Source organism: Mobula hypostoma, chromosome 5 (assembly GCF_963921235.1).
Source record: "Mobula hypostoma chromosome 5, sMobHyp1.1, whole genome shotgun sequence".
Lineage (NCBI taxonomy): Eukaryota > Metazoa > Chordata > Chondrichthyes > Myliobatiformes > Myliobatidae > Mobula > Mobula hypostoma.
In genome coordinates, this window is record NC_086101.1 from 166,497,627 (window position 1) to 166,516,465 (window position 18,839).

At 35.8% G+C, this 18,839-nt stretch overlaps 1 protein-coding gene across 1 annotated transcript in view; it reads right to left on the reverse strand.

Annotated features, from left to right (window-relative positions):
- Nucleotides 1-786: 786 nt before the first annotated feature.
- Nucleotides 787-18,839, reverse strand: part of slc30a5 (solute carrier family 30 member 5) — a 39,063-nt gene continuing 21,010 nt past the window's right edge. The window contains exons 6-16 of the mRNA XM_063049342.1: nucleotides 17,521-17,608; nucleotides 17,317-17,393; nucleotides 16,123-16,293; nucleotides 12,328-12,616; nucleotides 9,912-10,120; nucleotides 8,502-8,659; nucleotides 7,173-7,302; nucleotides 6,671-6,902; nucleotides 4,988-5,214; nucleotides 4,075-4,203; nucleotides 787-2,316 (exon numbers count right to left, since the gene is read on the reverse strand). Coding sequence (XP_062905412.1) covers nucleotides 2,146-2,316; nucleotides 4,075-4,203; nucleotides 4,988-5,214; nucleotides 6,671-6,902; nucleotides 7,173-7,302; nucleotides 8,502-8,659; nucleotides 9,912-10,120; nucleotides 12,328-12,616; nucleotides 16,123-16,293; nucleotides 17,317-17,393; nucleotides 17,521-17,608 — 1,881 coding nt within the window. The 3' untranslated portion in view covers nucleotides 787-2,145. The remainder of the gene's footprint in view (nucleotides 2,317-4,074; nucleotides 4,204-4,987; nucleotides 5,215-6,670; nucleotides 6,903-7,172; nucleotides 7,303-8,501; nucleotides 8,660-9,911; nucleotides 10,121-12,327; nucleotides 12,617-16,122; nucleotides 16,294-17,316; nucleotides 17,394-17,520; nucleotides 17,609-18,839) is intronic.

Here is an 18,839-nt window from a genome sequence, read left to right on the forward strand (position 1 = left end):
AGAGGGTGCAGATGAGATTTACCTAGGATGCAGCCTGGCCTGGACAGCATGTCTTAAGAGGAGAGGTTCACTGATCTAGGGCTTTTCTCCTTGGAGCGAAAGATGAGAGGTGACTTGATAGAGTACAAGATGATAAAAGGCATAGATCAAGTGGGCAGCTAGAGCCTTTGTCCCAGGGTGGAAATAACTAATATGAGAGGCATAATTTTAAGGTGATTGGAGGAAAGTATGGGGGCAGGGGAAGTCAGAGCTTGTACTTTTTTTAAACAGAGTGGTAGGTGCATGGAATGTGCTGTCGGTACAGGCAGAGGTATTAGGCACATTTAGAAGATTATTAGAAAGGCACATGGCTGAAAGAAAAATGGAGGGCTATGCGGGAGGGAATAATTAGATTGATCTTAAGAGTAGGTCGTGGACCTCAAGACCTGGACTGTTTTGCATGTTCTATAAACATAGCTATTCATACTAAGGTGGCAAGATATACTTATTTTCTGTAAAAACTAAATGTAAGAATATAAAATCTGAAACAAGTGAACAGCAATGAGACCAGCATGACTGTCCTCAGCCCTTCATGATTATTCCCTTTTGAACTGTTCTTGTGCAGCACCTGTTTATCTCCTAGTGCAAATATTGTTTTCTCCCCCTCAGTTCATTATCTCATTAGATAATAATCAAGTCTAACAAGTCATTACTGAAATCCTCAAACTGTTGCTAATATGAAACTGCAGAGTTACACAATCTTCTTTTTATATAGGAGCTGCACAGAAAAAAAAAATCTGATGCCGACGAATAAATTGTTTCATTTTAATAAAAATACATACCCTGGTCTTATTTTTGCAATAACTTTGTTTACATGAAGACTTAGGGTGAGAGACAGGGAAATATTAAACAATCTAAGATTATTGGAATAGAATATTATTTTCTAGATTCACGTGTGACTATTACAATAGTTTAGTACCATATGTACAGAAGTATATTTCTGACACTTATAAAAAGTAGGCTATATTTTAGCTATGACCAAAGAAGACAAACAAGAATTTAGAATACTGTGGGTGCCACTTTAAATTCTAGCAACTTGAAAACAAGTTGAACATTCCCCCAATGGGGAGTATTGACATCAAATTCTTAACTAAGAGGTGAAGTTAGTCACATTGAGACCATCATCATCTTTGGATTATTGCGGGGAGTAATTTTGTCAGATTTGCTGTCATCTATGAAAAGGAGTGAAATGAGAAGTCTCAATGGAAATATTCAGGAGCTGGTTGGGAAAATAAAATACACTTTTTTTAAAAACAGGCAGCAGAATCCATTAAATGATGCCTATTTAATTCTTTCCGGTAGGTATGTGCTATTTCTTCAATCCCCCTTCCCCCTCTCCATAAATATCTTACGAAAACAAATACAGAAACAGCCAGCATCAGTGGAGAGAAAATAATTAACATTTCAGGTTGATTATCTTACATCCGATGAAATCTTGTATCTGACTCTCTCCAAAGCTGCTACCTGATCTGCTGAGTATTTTCAGTTTCCATTCAGATTTGCCACATATATAGTTTTTTTTTTGTTTTTTTAAATTTACTTATTAAAGATGCGGGTAAAGGATAGAATGATATTTTACATCCAATGGTTCATCAAGAAGGAAATTACTCAGGATTTGTACACATATAACAAACATAATGCAAAACATAACAAATTACACAAAACTGGTAACAGTAAATTGTTGGTCAATTATTAACAAGTAATTCCACACAAAACAAACTGGATGCAGCATCAGCACAAGAAACAAAAATCTCAGTATAACCAAATTTCATTACCTTTCCAAAACCATTGGTAACATGTGATCATGTGACATAATGTACAGAACAAGAAAATATCTGATCTTTTTAGATAAAATGTAAACATGATTAAAATGCTGTGGATGTGCGATAAGAATGAAGAATAGGTTGTTCCATGGGTTTAATGCTGACAATTTAGATCTATAATTCAAATTTCCATTCACTAATCTGGATGAAAATAAACATCAACAATGTTCCAAAACAACTATATAATGCAGATGACTTTGTTCAGTTTTTCTTGAAATAAATACTATTTATAAATCCCTGTTACATTGAATTGCCATCGCTCCTTAGTAGGTTTCAGGACTTGTCACATGATGTAGGTACCATCTTTCAAATATTTTACAGCTTCCATTTGCTGAGTCAGAGCAAGGATGTCCTGGAAACCAGCACTAAGTCCAGACATATGTTGAAAGTACGACTCCTTTTCCACCTGAACTGACAGGTTATTCACACCAGCATCTTTTAAAGCAGCTGTGACCTAATTGCAACACATAGGAAGGATATCCATTAATGTGGATTCTAAAACATTTTTTGAAGTTTCTAATACAGTATACTTCTAAATCATTGAAACTGAAGTTTGTGTTGTTGACTAACACTATTATTTGTTAGAACTAGGGAGATTTATTTATTCTCAGGATAGCGAAGGCCTAAATTGTGTTGATACCTCAAATCCACAGAATTCATGAGGAGATGATGGACATTCACCTTTACCCAATGCACACTACCAATGGTGGCAAGTAGTGAATTCACAACCAAGCCTGGATATTCTCTCATCAGGCAGAAGATAGAAAAACTTGAAAACACTTACCACCAGGCTCAGGGACAGCTCCTGTTCTGCCTGATTGAATGGCTCTCTAGTATGACAGGAAAGACTCTTATACCTCAAAATTCACCTCGTTATGACCTTGTACCCTTGTTGTCTGCCTGCACTGCACTTTCTCTGTAGCTGTTGCACTTTATTCCGCATTGTTATTGTTTTACCATGTACTACCTCAATGAACTTTGGAATAAATAGATAGGAACAAAGAGAGTGTGAGACAAACTTCACTGTACATGTCACACTAATAAACCGATTGCAATGATAAATGTTTGAGTGAACAACTGACTCAAATGTTGTTTTCAATGCAGGAAAGGGAGCAAAAGGGAAGGAACAAGGAAATGATCAGGTTTAGGGTGGGGGAAAAGAGGAATCAGTGTGCTGGTGAGGTGGATGGGAGACGGGGAAGAAAGTAGAAAGCTATAAGGGAGACTAAGAGGAGAGAGATAGGGAGGAGGATAGAAATATTTGTGGCCGCAACCTAAGTGAATTATTTTACTTGTGGTGGTTGTTATATGGGGGGTGGGGGAGGAGGATTTTGTCTTGCAGTTATATTAAGGGATAACCTGGTTCTTAAATAGGCATTGCACCAGGTTTTAAATGCATCACATGATCGGATAGATAATTCACAGCATATCTTCCCATCTCCGATGAAACTATTGGGGATTAACACATTCTTGCAGGTAACAGAAAATTTTACAGATTCTGGATCAAAAACTTCAATTTGTCATTGCATTTTTAACAATGTAAGTTTATAAAATACTGCAGCTACACTACATATAAAATTGTTTTTGTTTGCAAAATGCAGATAATACTGAATATTTGAAATGAATTGCCAAATATCCAAGGAACTGTCAAATCATCAGGGACTCAAACGTTTGCATTCCAGTCTCTACACCTTACTCTAGAGAATAGAACATACAAAATCTAAGCTGCCACTCTAGTACAGAACAGAGAGACTGTTATATGACTGGATGTTAAACTGACCTTCCATGGTACTATTTTGTAGTTTTGCCCCAGTGACAAGACAAATATTTATCCCTTTATCAACATTACTTAAGAGCTTATCTGTTCTTACATTAAAACTGTGAACACACTTCAAACAAACATTCTTGGATCTAAGCCTTAGACTCAGGCACAGATGAGAAGGTTAAATCTAATTTTTAAAAATTATATTAGTATTTATTGTTGGTGCCAACCAAATGATGTGCCATTTAATTTTTTTTAAGGTGTATTGAAAGTTCATATTTTTAAGCACTGAATTCCATTCAAAGATACAACTAATTGGATATATAATTAGATAACCATTTAGCAGCAAATCAAATAAAGAAAAACCTGAATAGTTAATGAGTTTACATTAGTGCTTCCCTAAATATCATGAAACTAGAAGTACACCAAATAAATGTAAGCGATAGTAACCTGCTGTATGATTCTCTGCTCCACAACATCTGGCATGACTTGCACATGGATGGTTCCTCCTATTACACTAGCAGAATGGCGCCAGAAATGAGGATCTCGATAAGATATAATACCTTCAATTTTCTGAATCTGAAAAATTGAGTTAATGTAATAAACTTTAAGTACATTCAAAGACAATTATAATATTTAAAACAACAAAGAATCAAGCTGCTGTTTGGCTAGTGAGTAACTCCATAGAGATACTGAATATCAGCAGAGTTTTAGGTATTGAACTGTATTTTAAGTTAATACAAATAACTTTTTCTTCTCCTTCTGCATTTTCCTCCATTGCTACAACTTTCAGATTTCTCAGCTCTTCAAATTCTAACCTCATGTATTTCTGATCTCAGCTGACCACTGGTGGATGTGGTATTATTTGCCACAGACTTATGCTCTGGAATTCCATCCACAAAGTTTTATATCCCTCTGTACTAACTATGGATGCTACCTCTTTGACCGAAATTGATTTTTTCCTGATATCATGTGGTACAAAATTTTGTTTGATAATGCTTTTGAGAAGACTATACATTAGAGGAGCTGTGTAATAACAAAGCAGAAAACACCGTAAATACTCAGTAGTTTGACAGCATCCGGAAAGTATTAATGTTACAAGTTGATTATCAGAATCATGAAGTTAGAAAATGAACATATTTTAAGTTGCAGAGACGAGGAAGAGACAGCAGTTGGAATTCTTCAATTCACATTTTGGGAAGTACTACAGGCATTGTTGGCAAAGTCAGTATATTATTCATCCCTAACTGCTCTTGAGTAGACAGTGGCATCTACCTCTTTAAATCACTTCAATCCTTTCAGCAAATATGACATTTTATGGGGAAAGAAATGAGTAGATGTTAGGAAATGTACAGATTCTGACCTTATTAAGGGCACTACTGAGTTGTTTCTCATACTCTGGTGGTGTCCGTAGCAGCAACAACTGACAAGCATCTTTCATGAGTGGGATGACACTTAAAAAAATTAACACAGCAATGAAGAGAGAGCAAATAGGATCTGCAATTAGCCATCCAAATTGACGTATCAGAAGAGAAGAGATTATCACTCCAACACTGCCTAGTGTATCTGCCAGCACATGTAGAAATACTCCTGTAACAGAAACGCATTATTACAAAAGGAATGTACACAAATGTTTTAAGTCTATTTTGTGAGTCCAATATCTTGGAATACATCCCATGGTAAACATCTATCCTCCAATCAATTCATTTAGCTCTTAGCAATCAACTGATGGAGCCACCATTGCTATTCCTCAATGCTGTTGTAGGAATTTTGCTATGTACAGATTGATTGTACACAAGCTGGATTAGACATGAAGTACAGGCTCATTCCAAACATTCTTTGCTGTCAGCATTAACCAAAACTTAATTTGATCACTCATACTTTTAAGTTCATACATGTCCTTTTATTTTTAAAATGTACGACTATTAAACAGATTGTTTTCAGTAAAGACATAAAACAAATGCTTTTACAACCAATAACACTTTTCAAACATAGCCACTGTTGTAATCTGACAGCTAATCTATGTCCCATAAACAGCAATTTGTTGATGACCGCAGGACTTGTTCGGTGGTGTAGCCTGATGAAACAGTGTTGGCGGCAACAGCACTGCCAAGATTTCCTGCTTTTCTTTGAAATGTCTACAGTATGAAGTAATGCAAACATGGTGTTTGATTAACATCTTATCCAAACGAAGGTTTTCTGACTGTGTCACTATGCCACATCAGCCTGAGCATTGTGCTCAAGCCAAGTAAAATTTGAACACACATTTGTCTGGCTCAAAGATGGTATCATAAAATTCAATATTATATTTTATCAAAAATATCACTAACAATAAAATCGTCGATCAAATACATTTGGCCAAGTAATACTGAAATTTTGTGGATTAATCTATTGAACTTTATGGGTACGTGAGAAAAAGTCAATACCCTTGGATGAGAAAAAGGAAAAAAATCATTGTAGGCTTCTTCTGGACTGGGATATTTAATTTTATTTATTTACTGATGAAACAAATACGAATAGAAAAGCATTGAAGTATGCAAATAGTAAGTAACCGTTTTTTGAGGCCAAAATTTCTAGGCAAGTTCAAGGCTTAAAACTAGGCAATTAATTTATCAAACATTTTCACTACAGTAAAATCTTGCACATATTCCGTTGGATGTTCTGCTGCAACATCTTAATTGCACATAATGTTGAGTTTTTTTTGGAAAAAAATGTCAAATAGTCTTTAAATACAAGGTGAAAGAATGGATAACTTTGCATTTCACTTAACATTAAGTATTGAGTGATGGAAGACACACTGAGGTTGGGGCGAGAGAGACAGATTAGCTCAAATATAGGGGGAAAACACCAGTATTTGTTATTTATACTGTATCATTCTGTAACTCATGGATTTAAGTTTGACAGAAATACCCTTACACAATTAACAATTTCATATGAAAGACATTTTTTACTATAAAATTATACTTAAAATAAAACATTAATGTCCAAATTATTATTTACGAGGTTGTGTTCAGCATAAAATTACTCAATTATACTAATATTTTACCTCTCATATTAGCATTCATTCCTCCTGTCGAAGATCCATGGGAATGGCCATGGTTGTGGCTGTGACTGTGGCCATGACCTCCATGCCCATGGTCACTATGCGAATGTCCATGTCCATGTCCGTGGCCATGTTCATGTGAAGAACAGCTGCTATGAGAACCCCCATGGGAATGTGCGTGGCTAAAGGCACAGATACCAATCAGGTTCACTATTAAACCCCCAATGGAAACTGGCTGTGCAAGATTAAAAGAGGTACAACAGGATGAGTATACAAGTGCAATACTGGAATTCATTTATTTAAATTTACACTGAAAGACTTCAACATGTTTTACATTGATACTGATATGATCAAAACATTTACTATATATAATATTGAAAAGAGAAAAAATACCTCTGACTATATTTATACAGTGAAATTGAAAAACCATAACTTTTCCAGGCTAGTTGCACACAAACACTTAAAATATTGTACATACACTCAAGAAGCATTAAGAAACACCCACCGTTAACATTTCTGTGTCTATGTCTGGAGGATCAAAAACTCTTGCCACTGACTCAATGAAAACAAAAAATGCTATAACCATTAAGAAAAGGCCATTAATAAATCCAGACAAAATTTCAAGGCGGCCATATCTGAAAAAGAAAAATAGTTGCAATTTTATTTTGTTTACTGAATCACTATTAAGATCAACAAGTAATGATAAAATCAAAGAAACTACAGCAAGACTGCGATAATCTGCCTCTGATTAATTGAAAATCTCAATGGTTTGGTATTGTCTCATCAGATCCTTGTCTTCCTCTTTTTCCAACTCACTGGGGCACTGAGTACCATATACTTTTAAGGCCTGAGTTCCAATGCTCTATTTCAACTCAACAGATTCACTAGAAAGCTTATTACTACACTGTGTAACAGCTAAAAAAAATAGCACTTTGGGTATTAATATTCAGCAATCTGGAACATCTACCAGTTGCAATCAAAGTCTCTCATGAGTGTGATTATCAGAGTTTTACTGTATTTCACAAAGTAGCTGTACCATACTACCATATGACTTTCTAGTACAACCAGCTTAACTTGGGCAGAATACTGCAACTTTTATACCGATGAAATGCTGGAGGAACTCAGCAGATCAGGCAGCATCTATGGAAATGAATAAACAGTTGATGTTTCAGGCCAAGATCTTCCTTCAGAACTCAGAAGGAAGGGTGAAGACACCAGAACAAAAAGGTGGGCGAGGGGAAGGAAGGTGATAGCTGAAGCCAGATGGGTAGGAAAGGTCAAGGGCAGGAGCCAAAGGAGTCTGATAGTGAGGAGAGTGGACCATAACAGAAAGAGAAGGGGAAGGGGACCAAGGGGGAAGTGATAGGTAGGTGGAGGTGAAAGGTCAGGGTGAGGAATGGGGGGAGGGGAGAATTTTTTTACTGGAAGGAGAAATTGATATTCATGCCATCAGGTTGGAGGCTACCCAGATAGAACATAAAGGTGTTGCACCTCCACTCTGAGGATAGCCTCAACTTGGCACTGGAGGGGTCCATGGACTGGCATGTCAGAACGGGAATTGAAATTGGAACTACGATGTTTGGCCACCGGGAAAGTCTCACTGTGGCTGATGGAGCGGAGCTGCTCCAACTGACATATTCTTTCACAATTAATCAGTAGTTAATGGTTATTTGTCCCTTTGCTATTACCTGCAAATAACAGAAATTGCATTGCAAGTTGCTATTGTATAAGGAGAGTTGAAATTTGGTCTGAGAGAAGAAATTTGATTTCATAACTGATTGACTTCTCTAAATGAATATTAAGGGATAAAAAGATGAACATCAGAAAAACTAACCCATATGAGTAAATTCGAGTTGCCTTCCATCTGGTCATTAGGGCTGCAAAGAGACCCAAGACTAGTGCCGAACAGTCAAACAGCATGTGGAAACCATCAGAAATGAGGCCAAGGCTGTTCGTCCACACACCATAGAATAATTCGACAAACGTGAAGGTCTAAAACAAAAACAGCATGACTCTGCATTGGATTGTTTGCTCATGTCCAGGTTAACATTGAAGAAGTTTAATCAATCTTTGGATTTTCTTACCAATATCAAGGATATGGCTAAACACACCTAGAATAAATAAATAGGCTTGAAGCAAATGGGCAAAAAGCAATGATTTTGGGAAGAATTGCAAAAGGTTGGTTTACTGCACAATTTTTCTATCTTTACTGTATCCATACATTAGCTTGCTTCTGCTGAAACCTTTAAGCTTCCCTTTGTCACCTTGTTTTTTTTATTGCAGTGCAGCCTTGACTTTCAATTGCCTATCAATATCAGTTAATCCGAAACTCCTCTCCAGTGCCATACCAATTAATTATCCCTGCCGTCGCTGATTTACAAGTACCAACAATACAAATTTGAAGCTCTCATTGTTATGGTTAATTCCCTTCACATCTTTCTCTGCAAACTTTTTAACCCACATACTACTCCCTCTGTAAATTCTCAAATTCTGGCCTCCTTTCAGTCTTTAACATGTAGAGAAATGCCTGTTTCTGCAGCATACATATCTGCATATTTAGTTTCTGTGCCCTACTATTACACAGAAGTAAAGAATGCAAGAAAGGTTAGATTACCTCCTGCTCCATCTCTGGACCCACCACTACTCTCTTTCTGGCATCTCAACTTTATGTAAGCTGTCACTGGCACATGTGGCTTTGCCCCATTGATTTGGACAGGCTCATCAGCTTTTATTCAAAAGACCTCTAAATTTTAGTTATTATTTTCCATTATATTATTCAGGTTGAATGTTCATTTGAATTTATTGCCACTAAATAATTAATTATTTAAATGTTTACACCATTTCCAAATGCATCTGATCAGATCCTAACAGAAAGACAATAAGGAAGGCTATCTCTGGATGGGGTCTTATGGAGTATGGCTCAATGCCATTCTTGTTGCTTACAGCCTTCTTTATCTCAAGCAATGGCTGTAGTGGTGAAACCAGTCACTGAGACACAAATGGCCACTAGAAGAATTGTGCACCATGAGTTTCCCATAATTAATTTTTAGGTAAGGCAAGGATAATCTGGTCCAATATAGATAAGGAGTACCAATTTCATTTCACAACAAAGCAATCTAAGGTAAAAATTTCAACTGCAATTCCGAAACCCAAGTGAGAGCTTGGCACATTGCACTAATTTCCTTGCTAATAGACAGATCTTTGCTCATAACAACATATATTTGAAAAAAAACATAATACTCACAAGGTTAAGGCAGAGAAAGTAGAAGATTTGTCTAGAATCATACTCTTCCAGAATTTGTTTTAAGGATTCTTTGATAAACTTGGGCAAAGACTGAGAAGTATGCTGTAAGGCATCACCCATGAAATTATACAGTGGGGTACCTTCAGGTGAGTAACCAACCAGAGTGCCCTTCTGACCTTTCTTGGAAGGTGAGGATAATATGTTAGCAGCTTGGGAAAGAAAGGATAAGCAAGTTAAATAAATCCCTGTTGCATCCAATCTTTGAGGTTTTTACTCTTTTTAAATTTCTTTGTTTCTGTCAACAGAAAATAGTAGAAAAACAAGATTAAAACCCTTCAAGCAAAACACACAAAATGCTGGAGGAACTCAGCAGGCCAGGCAGTATCTATGGAAAAGAGTACGGTTGATGTTTTGGGCCCAGATCCTTCAGTAGGACTGGAGGGTCCAAAATGTTGACTGTACTTTTTTTCCATAGATGTTGCCTGGCCTGCTGAGCTCCTCCAGCATTTTGTGTGTGTTGCTTCAATTTCTAGCAACTGCAGATTTTCTCTTGTTTGTGATTAAAACCCTTCAAACAGAATTTAACAATTTGACACAAAATTTTATTAGAGCAAGACAAAAGTCTACACCAACTTTACTATCAAATACCACTTAAGCAAAGGAATCAAAAGCTTCTGCTTCTTTTTTACAAAAATACACAGCACATTATTCTTAGTACAGATTGTGATTAATACATGGAATATACTGAAGCTGTAATGAGCAAATGGTGTAAGTGATGTGTTTGAAGGAGGAATATTTGGCAAGAATTTTATGGCTATACTTGAATTTGAATGTTGATGTATAATCTGCAAAGGAAAATAAAAACTGTTTACCAGAATCATTTTAATAAGCTATAACTATACACAAATTATACTCTGGAGATAAACTTCCTTGGTGGAGTCGCACAGGAGTGAAGCTCAATTTATCATTCACTGCAAAGGCAAATATTGTACTTAATTAAAATATGTGAGAAATAGTACACCCGTCTAATTTACTGTTTCAACTTTAAGACTAATGGGGGGAAGTGAGCATAAAAATATACACTTCAGAACAGTAATGGAAAAAATTTTCAGCTATACTAGGATAAAAATAATCCATTATAGGAGATCCAATTTCGAAAGGATAAGAATAGATCTGTAGGGAAATTAAAGCCTGAGCTCCCTGAATGACTAACCAAAGTAAAATAGAACAAAGAGATGCCCCGTTGTTAACACAAGTGAGATCAGGTTGATTACAGAAAGTACAGAAGGGAAGTGAAAAAGCAAATAGGAGGGGTAAAGAAAGAGTATGAGAAGAGTCTGTCAAAGAGAATCCAAGAATATTATGTATACATGAGCACTGGAAAATGCATGTAAGAAAAGGGCTTTAATTGAAGAGACAAAACAAAAATAAATTACTCTTGGGGGCAAAGAGCATGTTTGAGGTACTTAATAAATACTTTATAGTTGTCTTTACCTAAAAGGATACTACTGGAGCCTTAAAACAAAGGCATCATTAACATTTTGGATTATTGATAGATGAAGTAGATTTACTAGCTGTGTTTAAATTGGATAAATCTGGTCCAGATGTGTCTCATCCTCAGATGTTGATGAAGGTAAAAGGAAATATGGAGAATCTCCCTATGATCTTCCCATAATTGACAGATTCAGGGGTGCAATAAGCATCTGAAAGGAAACAGTCTGGAGGATCAAGTGGAGATTAAATGAAACTGATATGGACTCAGTGGGCTGAATGGCCTTCTTCCACGCTGTTATCATTCTGTAGGGCTGAGATTTAATAATTTCACTCTGAACTTAGAAGAGTTTTAACAGGTAAATAGTGACTCATCATTTCCACTCAATGTAATGATGAAACAGGCTAAAGATATACACTAGAGGAGAAATGCTTTCACACACAAATGATAAAACCGTAAGACATGGAGCGGAATTAGGCAATTTGCCCCACTGAGCCTGCTCTGTCATTCCATCATGGCTGATTTAATATCCCTCTCCAACCTATTCTCCTGCCTTTTCTCCCCATAACCTTCGATGCCCTCATTAATCAAGAACCTATCAATCCCCACTTTAAATATACCCAATAATTTGACCTCCACACCACACTCTGGCTAAATAAATTCCTCATCTCTTTTCTAAAAGGATGTTCTCTGAGGCTGTGCCCTTTGGTCCTAGATGTACTTATGAAGCTTTCCTTCTGCAGCAGAGAATATACCATAATTTAAATGTTAAGGGACCAATACCAAAAAAAACAAAATTTGATGTGGGGAAGGAAACGTAATTACAATGAATGGCTTTGGCAAAAAGCATGCTAGTAAGCTGAATAGACACATCCTCTGCAGAACTTTACATTATTTTAAATATTTAAACATAAAATTACTCACCTAGTATGAAGAAAATAGCACTAACCAAAACTCCACCTGACAATACGTGTTCAGTACTATGCTGCAGGGTTTGTTTGTTGATCACACGCAGCTGATCGGTTATTGGATGTGTCCAGAAATTAGCAAGAAGTAGGGCCCCAAAAATGACTGGAAATGAACCATATTGTGCACACTTTGAAACTTCGATTTTAGCTGAACATATAGATTCCACATAGAAGTCCAATATTCGAACACAGAAGATGATTGTCCCGAATGGCATGATAAGGGAAGACCAGGATTCCACTTTATTCTTTAAAAAAAAGATAAAATAACAAATAAGGTGTTTACCCTTGCTAAAGGTGATATTTGGAACAATTTAAACATCTGAATATTAGTCAAAACCTTGCATAAAGATAACTTAAAGAAAAGATAGTAAAAATATAACTAAACTTCTGTTTACCACTGTGAAGCTAACTGTTTTGCAAAAAAAAGTGCTGAGGAAGTTCTCAGGAATTTACAGACGTATTGCATTAGAAAATAATTTTATGGATTTTCACTTGAAAGAAGTTATGTATTGTGATATCCAGTATTTTTTCTTTGTTTCTTTCTATTTACTGAGAATGCCTGTAAAAAATGAATCTCAGGGTTGTACATGGTAACATATATGAACTTTAATAATAAACTTTTGAGTTCTGAAAATATTGCTTGCTTCAACAGTCGACAAATGGTACTTACTCTAACATAAATGCTTTTTTTTTGTTTTTTTAAAAATCATATTATATTTTCCATTTATATTTACAAATGGTAACCCCCCCCCCCACCTTTTTTAGGCTTTTTCGAGGTACTAGACAGGGCTGACCTTTAAGCCCTTTACTATTTGATATTGCCTTGGAGCCCTTGGCAACCGCTTTTCGTGATTCACCCAATATATTTGGCATTATTCATGGGATTGGGACGCATAAGGTATCACTATATGCAGATGACCCGTTACTATATATCTCTAACCCAGAGAAGTCCATCCCTATAGTAATATCAATACTTGCTCAGGTTAGTAGTTTTTCTGGTTCCAAATTGAATCTTAATTAGAGTGAGCTTGTCTCATTAAATATGCAAGTTCCAATCTATAGACAATCACCATTTAGCCTGGTTACTGATTATTTTACTTATTTGGGTGTTAAAATTACTAAGCAGCATAAGGATCTATTTAAAGTTAATTTTTTTACCCTTAATTGATCATGTTAAACAACAGCTTACTAAATGGTCCCCATTGTCCTTATCATTGACTGGCTGAATTAATGCTATTAAGATGATTATTTTACCTAAATTTCTGTATCTATTTCAGGCGGTACCAATCTTCATCTCTAAATCCTTTTTTGATATTATTGATTCTAAAATTTCTTCATATATATGGCAGAATAAAAATCCTAGGTTAAGTAAGAAATATTTACAGAAATCAAAAAAGGATGGCGGTTTTGCATTGCCGAACTTTAGATTCTATTATTGGGCAATTAATATTCGATATCTAATGTTTTGGACACAAGAATTGGATGAAATTCAAAGTCCACGATGGGTAAACCTCGAGTGCGAGTCTGTACAGGGGTTCTCATTGGCTTCTATTTTTACTAAACTGAATAAACAAACGATTCATCCAATAACTAAACATACATACAACTAAACTAAACACAGTGGTTTCAATTTCGTCAATTTTTTGGATTGAATAGATTTATCCTATCAAGTCCTATTATACCCAATTTTTTCTTCCAACCATCCGGAACTGATCAAGCTTTTCTTTTATGGAAAGCGAAGGGAATAACATGTTTCCGTGATTTATTCATGGATAACTATCTCATGTCTTTTGAACAGTTGTCCAATAAATATAATTTGCCTAGATCACATTTTTTCAGATAATTACAGATTAGAAACTTTTTGAATGTTGTTTTACCTACTTTTCCGATACCACATCAAACTGAAATTACGAAAAAATTTTAGGTTTAAATCCCTATCAGAAGAGTTTAATAGCAATTACTTATGATTTAATTACGAAAATACGTCTAGGTACATCTGATAAAATTAAGAATGAATGGGAAAGAGAACTTCAGGTATCTTTCCCCCTAGAGAAATGGGAGAAAATTCTCCAACTAGTTAACACTTCTTCTATGTGTGCTAGACATGCTTTGATACAATTTAAGGTGGTTCATCGGGCCCATATGTCCAAGGATAAGTTAGCTCGTTCTTATTGTCATATAAATCCTGTCTGTGACGAATGTAATTCTGAGGTAGCTTCCCTAACACATACGTTCGTTCTGGTCTTGCCCTCTTTTGGAAGAATATTGGAAAGGCATTTTTAATATTATTTCAGTAGTTTTGCGTATTGATTTACAACCTCATCCTATTACTGCAATTTTTGGATTACCAGTGATGGGACTCTAATCATTTATCCCTTTCAGCTTGCGGTTTGATTGCATTTGTTACATTAATAGCCAGAAGATCCATTTTATTTAAATGGAAAGATTCTAATCCCCCTACTACATTTCAATGGTTTTCCCAAACTATAACATGTTTAAACTTGGAAAAAATTAGGAGTGGTACTATCGATCCTTCGGTTAAATTTGAGGAAACTTGGAGGCCATTTATTCAACATTTTCATCAGATGTAAGCTGACCTTTTCTGAATCCTTTTCAATAACTTTTTTGTGTATAGAGGAGCGGAGTCAATGACAAATAATGATTTTAACTGATGAAACATGGCAGCCCAGTCTTCGTTTTGTTTTTTTTAGTGTAGGGGGACTTTTTCTTTGTATAAAACTTTTTGAATCTTTTTCACGTTCAGTTATTAAGAGATTGGGAGGCTTTAATTACATATGTTACTCAGAGTCTGAGTCTGTACAAGTTAACCGTTATTAATGTAATCCCGATCTCTTTGTATTATTATGTTTATCAATTCAAAACTTAATTAAAAAGATTGAGAAAGAAAGAAATGGTACCACATCCAAATGTGATATATGAAAAATACTTTAACCTATGATTGGACTATTTACCTAAGGTACCATTATGCCCCCTCAAGGAAAAGGAATCAAATCTAGATGAAAAATCGCAGCTTGAGAGAAGATATATCCCTAATAATAATGCAAACATAAATTACCCCAAACGTTTATAGAAACATAGAAAATAGGTGCAGGAAAATAGTCAGCGCTTGCCAAAATATACATTTCGTAATAGAACTGAAGGGCATAAAAATCCTATTAGATGTTCTTGGATGCGATGCTTAGTGGACATAATGAGGTTTTTAAAATTAAAACTGAATTCCTGTACACCATGGGAATGTTGAATGTACAGGGCATCAGGCCGATGTCGAACGCATAATTTAGTAAATCAGCCACTCCTAAAAATACACGTTTGCTACATACATATTTGGCTCTAAAATAATGTGAGTTTGTGAATTTTTAAGATGTAGAAAAAATTTTCAGATGCTCTTAGCAGTGTGGATAGGAAAAGACACCACATCAAAGGGAAAGTCAACAATGTACAGACAGTTACAGGGAGTGAATTAATGGCGGAGATAGAATTGCATTGCTTTGTGTACTGAGCTCCAGTAGATTTGACATAACATCAAAAGCCCCTGCACCAATGGCAATAAAAGGCAGAGGGCTGATTCATTAGAAGTGTTTAAAATTACAGATCAAGGGAAAGAAGAGATGATTTCATACACAAAAAAGGTAAAACTGCAATTTATGAGAATGATAAATTGCTTCGTCATCAACACTTAATTTGTTTACTTTGCTTTAACATCTGATGAATATATTCGATGCAGAATTACCTCTGTGGTTGCAGTCAATATGACCACCCATGGAAACAGTAACAGGGCCGACATTAGAGTAGACAATGTATGGAGACGCTTTGCTCCACCAACATCCACGGAGAGTTTCCTGGAGGCTGTATGAAAGCCAACTTTGAAACATAACGATATCACAAGCAGTAAAACCCCGCCCTAAAGCAGACAAAAGTGAACGAGATGGTGAATTTTTAAAGACATGAAAAGAAATGTAAAATGTAAATTCAAGTTCTATAATCTAAACCTGAATTGCTTTATGTACTTTTCAGAAACAAATGATCCTGTTTCCATCTTTCAAAATTAATATTTTTGCCATCTATTTTGATTGGATACCTATTGCATCGATCTTTGCCTCAGATCATGAAGGTGACCACCTAGACAGTTCTAACTTTTAACCATGTCATTCTTAGCTAGCTATTTAGAGGAGAACAAAGCAAATCAGTATTTTTGAGTATACATCAGGGTGCATTCAGTGTTTCACTTGAATGCATTGACCAAAAATGCCAACTCCTCATATGGGAAAAATCAATTATGTAATTCTGCTAGTCAACTATTTTAATTTTTGCTCTGGAAAGAGCCATGTAAACAGTTACAAATAAATCACTGTATTTATAAAACTCATTAGAGCTGGCCTGCTGCAGCCAACACCATGCAAGTTCTAACCATCTCAAAATAGCTTTTCTAAAGATTGAATTGATAAGAGCTTATTCGTTCTACTGAAAATGAAATTGCTACTCTCATTTGCTTCTGCAGTTTATTAAATTTGAGATTAGTGAATGCAACTTTTGACACCATTAGTAAAGAAGTTTCTCTAAATTTGTAACAGTGCCAGGGACGAACAAAGGAAACAAATAATTTAAAACAGTTAAAAAAATAACATTGCCTACCTAATCCTACCTATACATATGGATAAATGAATATGCTACATTAAGTACATAATGTTTTGCTACTTTCCATTATGTTCAAATACTGTATGATACAGTTCCTTGATAGGGTTGGAAATCAGAAGTTGAAAATCAAGTAGTTTTAGGTATCATTTAATAATTTTTGAAAACTTAAAAATTAATAATGTGAAAAATGCTAGTTAAAGATGACTCAAGAGTTGCCAGCATAAAATTAGTGCATGAATTTGAATGAACTGCCAGTTAGCGCCATGTTTGCTATTATAATGAAAATTACCTTGTGGTCTGCAACTCCAAGAAGAGAGATAGCTGTATGTAGTGCATGGGTTAAAGCACTGTCATGATGTCCCTCAGCTACACAGTAAATAATGTTAAGGAACAATAAATATATCATGGATTTAAAATTAGTATGTCTAATAGCAAGATATATTGTTTACCATTAATTAACAAAAAATTCTTACACACAAGACAAAGAGGATACGGTGTTCAGCCATCTTGGCCATTAAGTCATCATTGTCAAATAATAACAAACAAATAACAGCAATTATGAAGAATGCAGTTCCTCTTGTCTGTGATTGTGGTGGGGGAAGGTGGAGAGAGAAAGATTACACAGTTTGATTAATGAAATGGAAAATCAGCAACTTATCTTTACTTAAGGCAAAACTTTAAACTAGTGGTTTTCAAATTCTTCAGATCTCAGACACACACTGATACATTTCCTAGGGATCCCTTTTCTTCAAAGCTTCCAGAACATAGTCAACGGCAAAAAGAAAATCAAGAGCTTTAAGTGTTCATATATTCAAATAATATGCCAGCAATCTACAATATCACAAAATAATCAGTAACGTCATTGAGTAGTTTAATCTTTGGATTGTTTATAGAGCCTTACGTTCCTGGATTCCGAGAAATAAAAATACTTATTTCTCAGAATCCAGGAACTTAAGCTACTGGTTTTAGAAATCTGCCACAAGGCTGAATAAATATAACACGTTACTAACTGAGTACCGATCAGTTACAGACTAGATCTATTCCAGGTTCGTTAACTTTGTGCAACATCAGCTACCTCTCTCAAAGCAATTGCAGTACATAAATGAAAACTTTTGTTAACTACAGGCATAATATGTCTTTTCAACTTCTCCAGGGTGTAGTGAAAACAGTCTTAATATTTTTTAAGGCAGAGGTAGATGGATTCTTGATAAACAAGGATATGAATGGTTTCTAGGCATGCAAACAATCATAGTCATAGTTATACTTTATTGATCCCGGGGGAAATTGGTTTTCGTTACAGTTGCTCCATAAATAATAAATAGTAATAAAACCATAAAAAGTTAAATAGTAATATGTAAGTTACGCCAGGAAATAAGTCCAGGACCAGCCTATTGGCTCAGGTTGTCTGACCCTTCAAGGGAGGAGTTATAAAGTTTGATGGCCACAGGCAGGAATGGCTTCCTGTGACGCTCTGTGTCGCATCTCAGTGGAATGAGTCTCTGGCTGAATGTACTCCTGTGCCCACCCAGTACATTATGTAGTGGATGGGAGACATTGTCCAAGATGGCATGCAACTTGGACAGCATCCTCTTTTCAGACACCACCATCAGAGAGTCCAGTTCCATGCCCACAACATCACTGGCCTTATGAATGAGTTTGTTGATTCTGTTGGTGTCTGCTACCCTCAGCCTGCTGCCCCAGCACACAGCAGCAAACATGATTGCACTGGCCACCACAGACTCGTAGAACATCCTCAGCATCGTCCGGCAGATGTTAAAGGACCTCAGGCCCCTCAGGAAATAGAGACGGCTC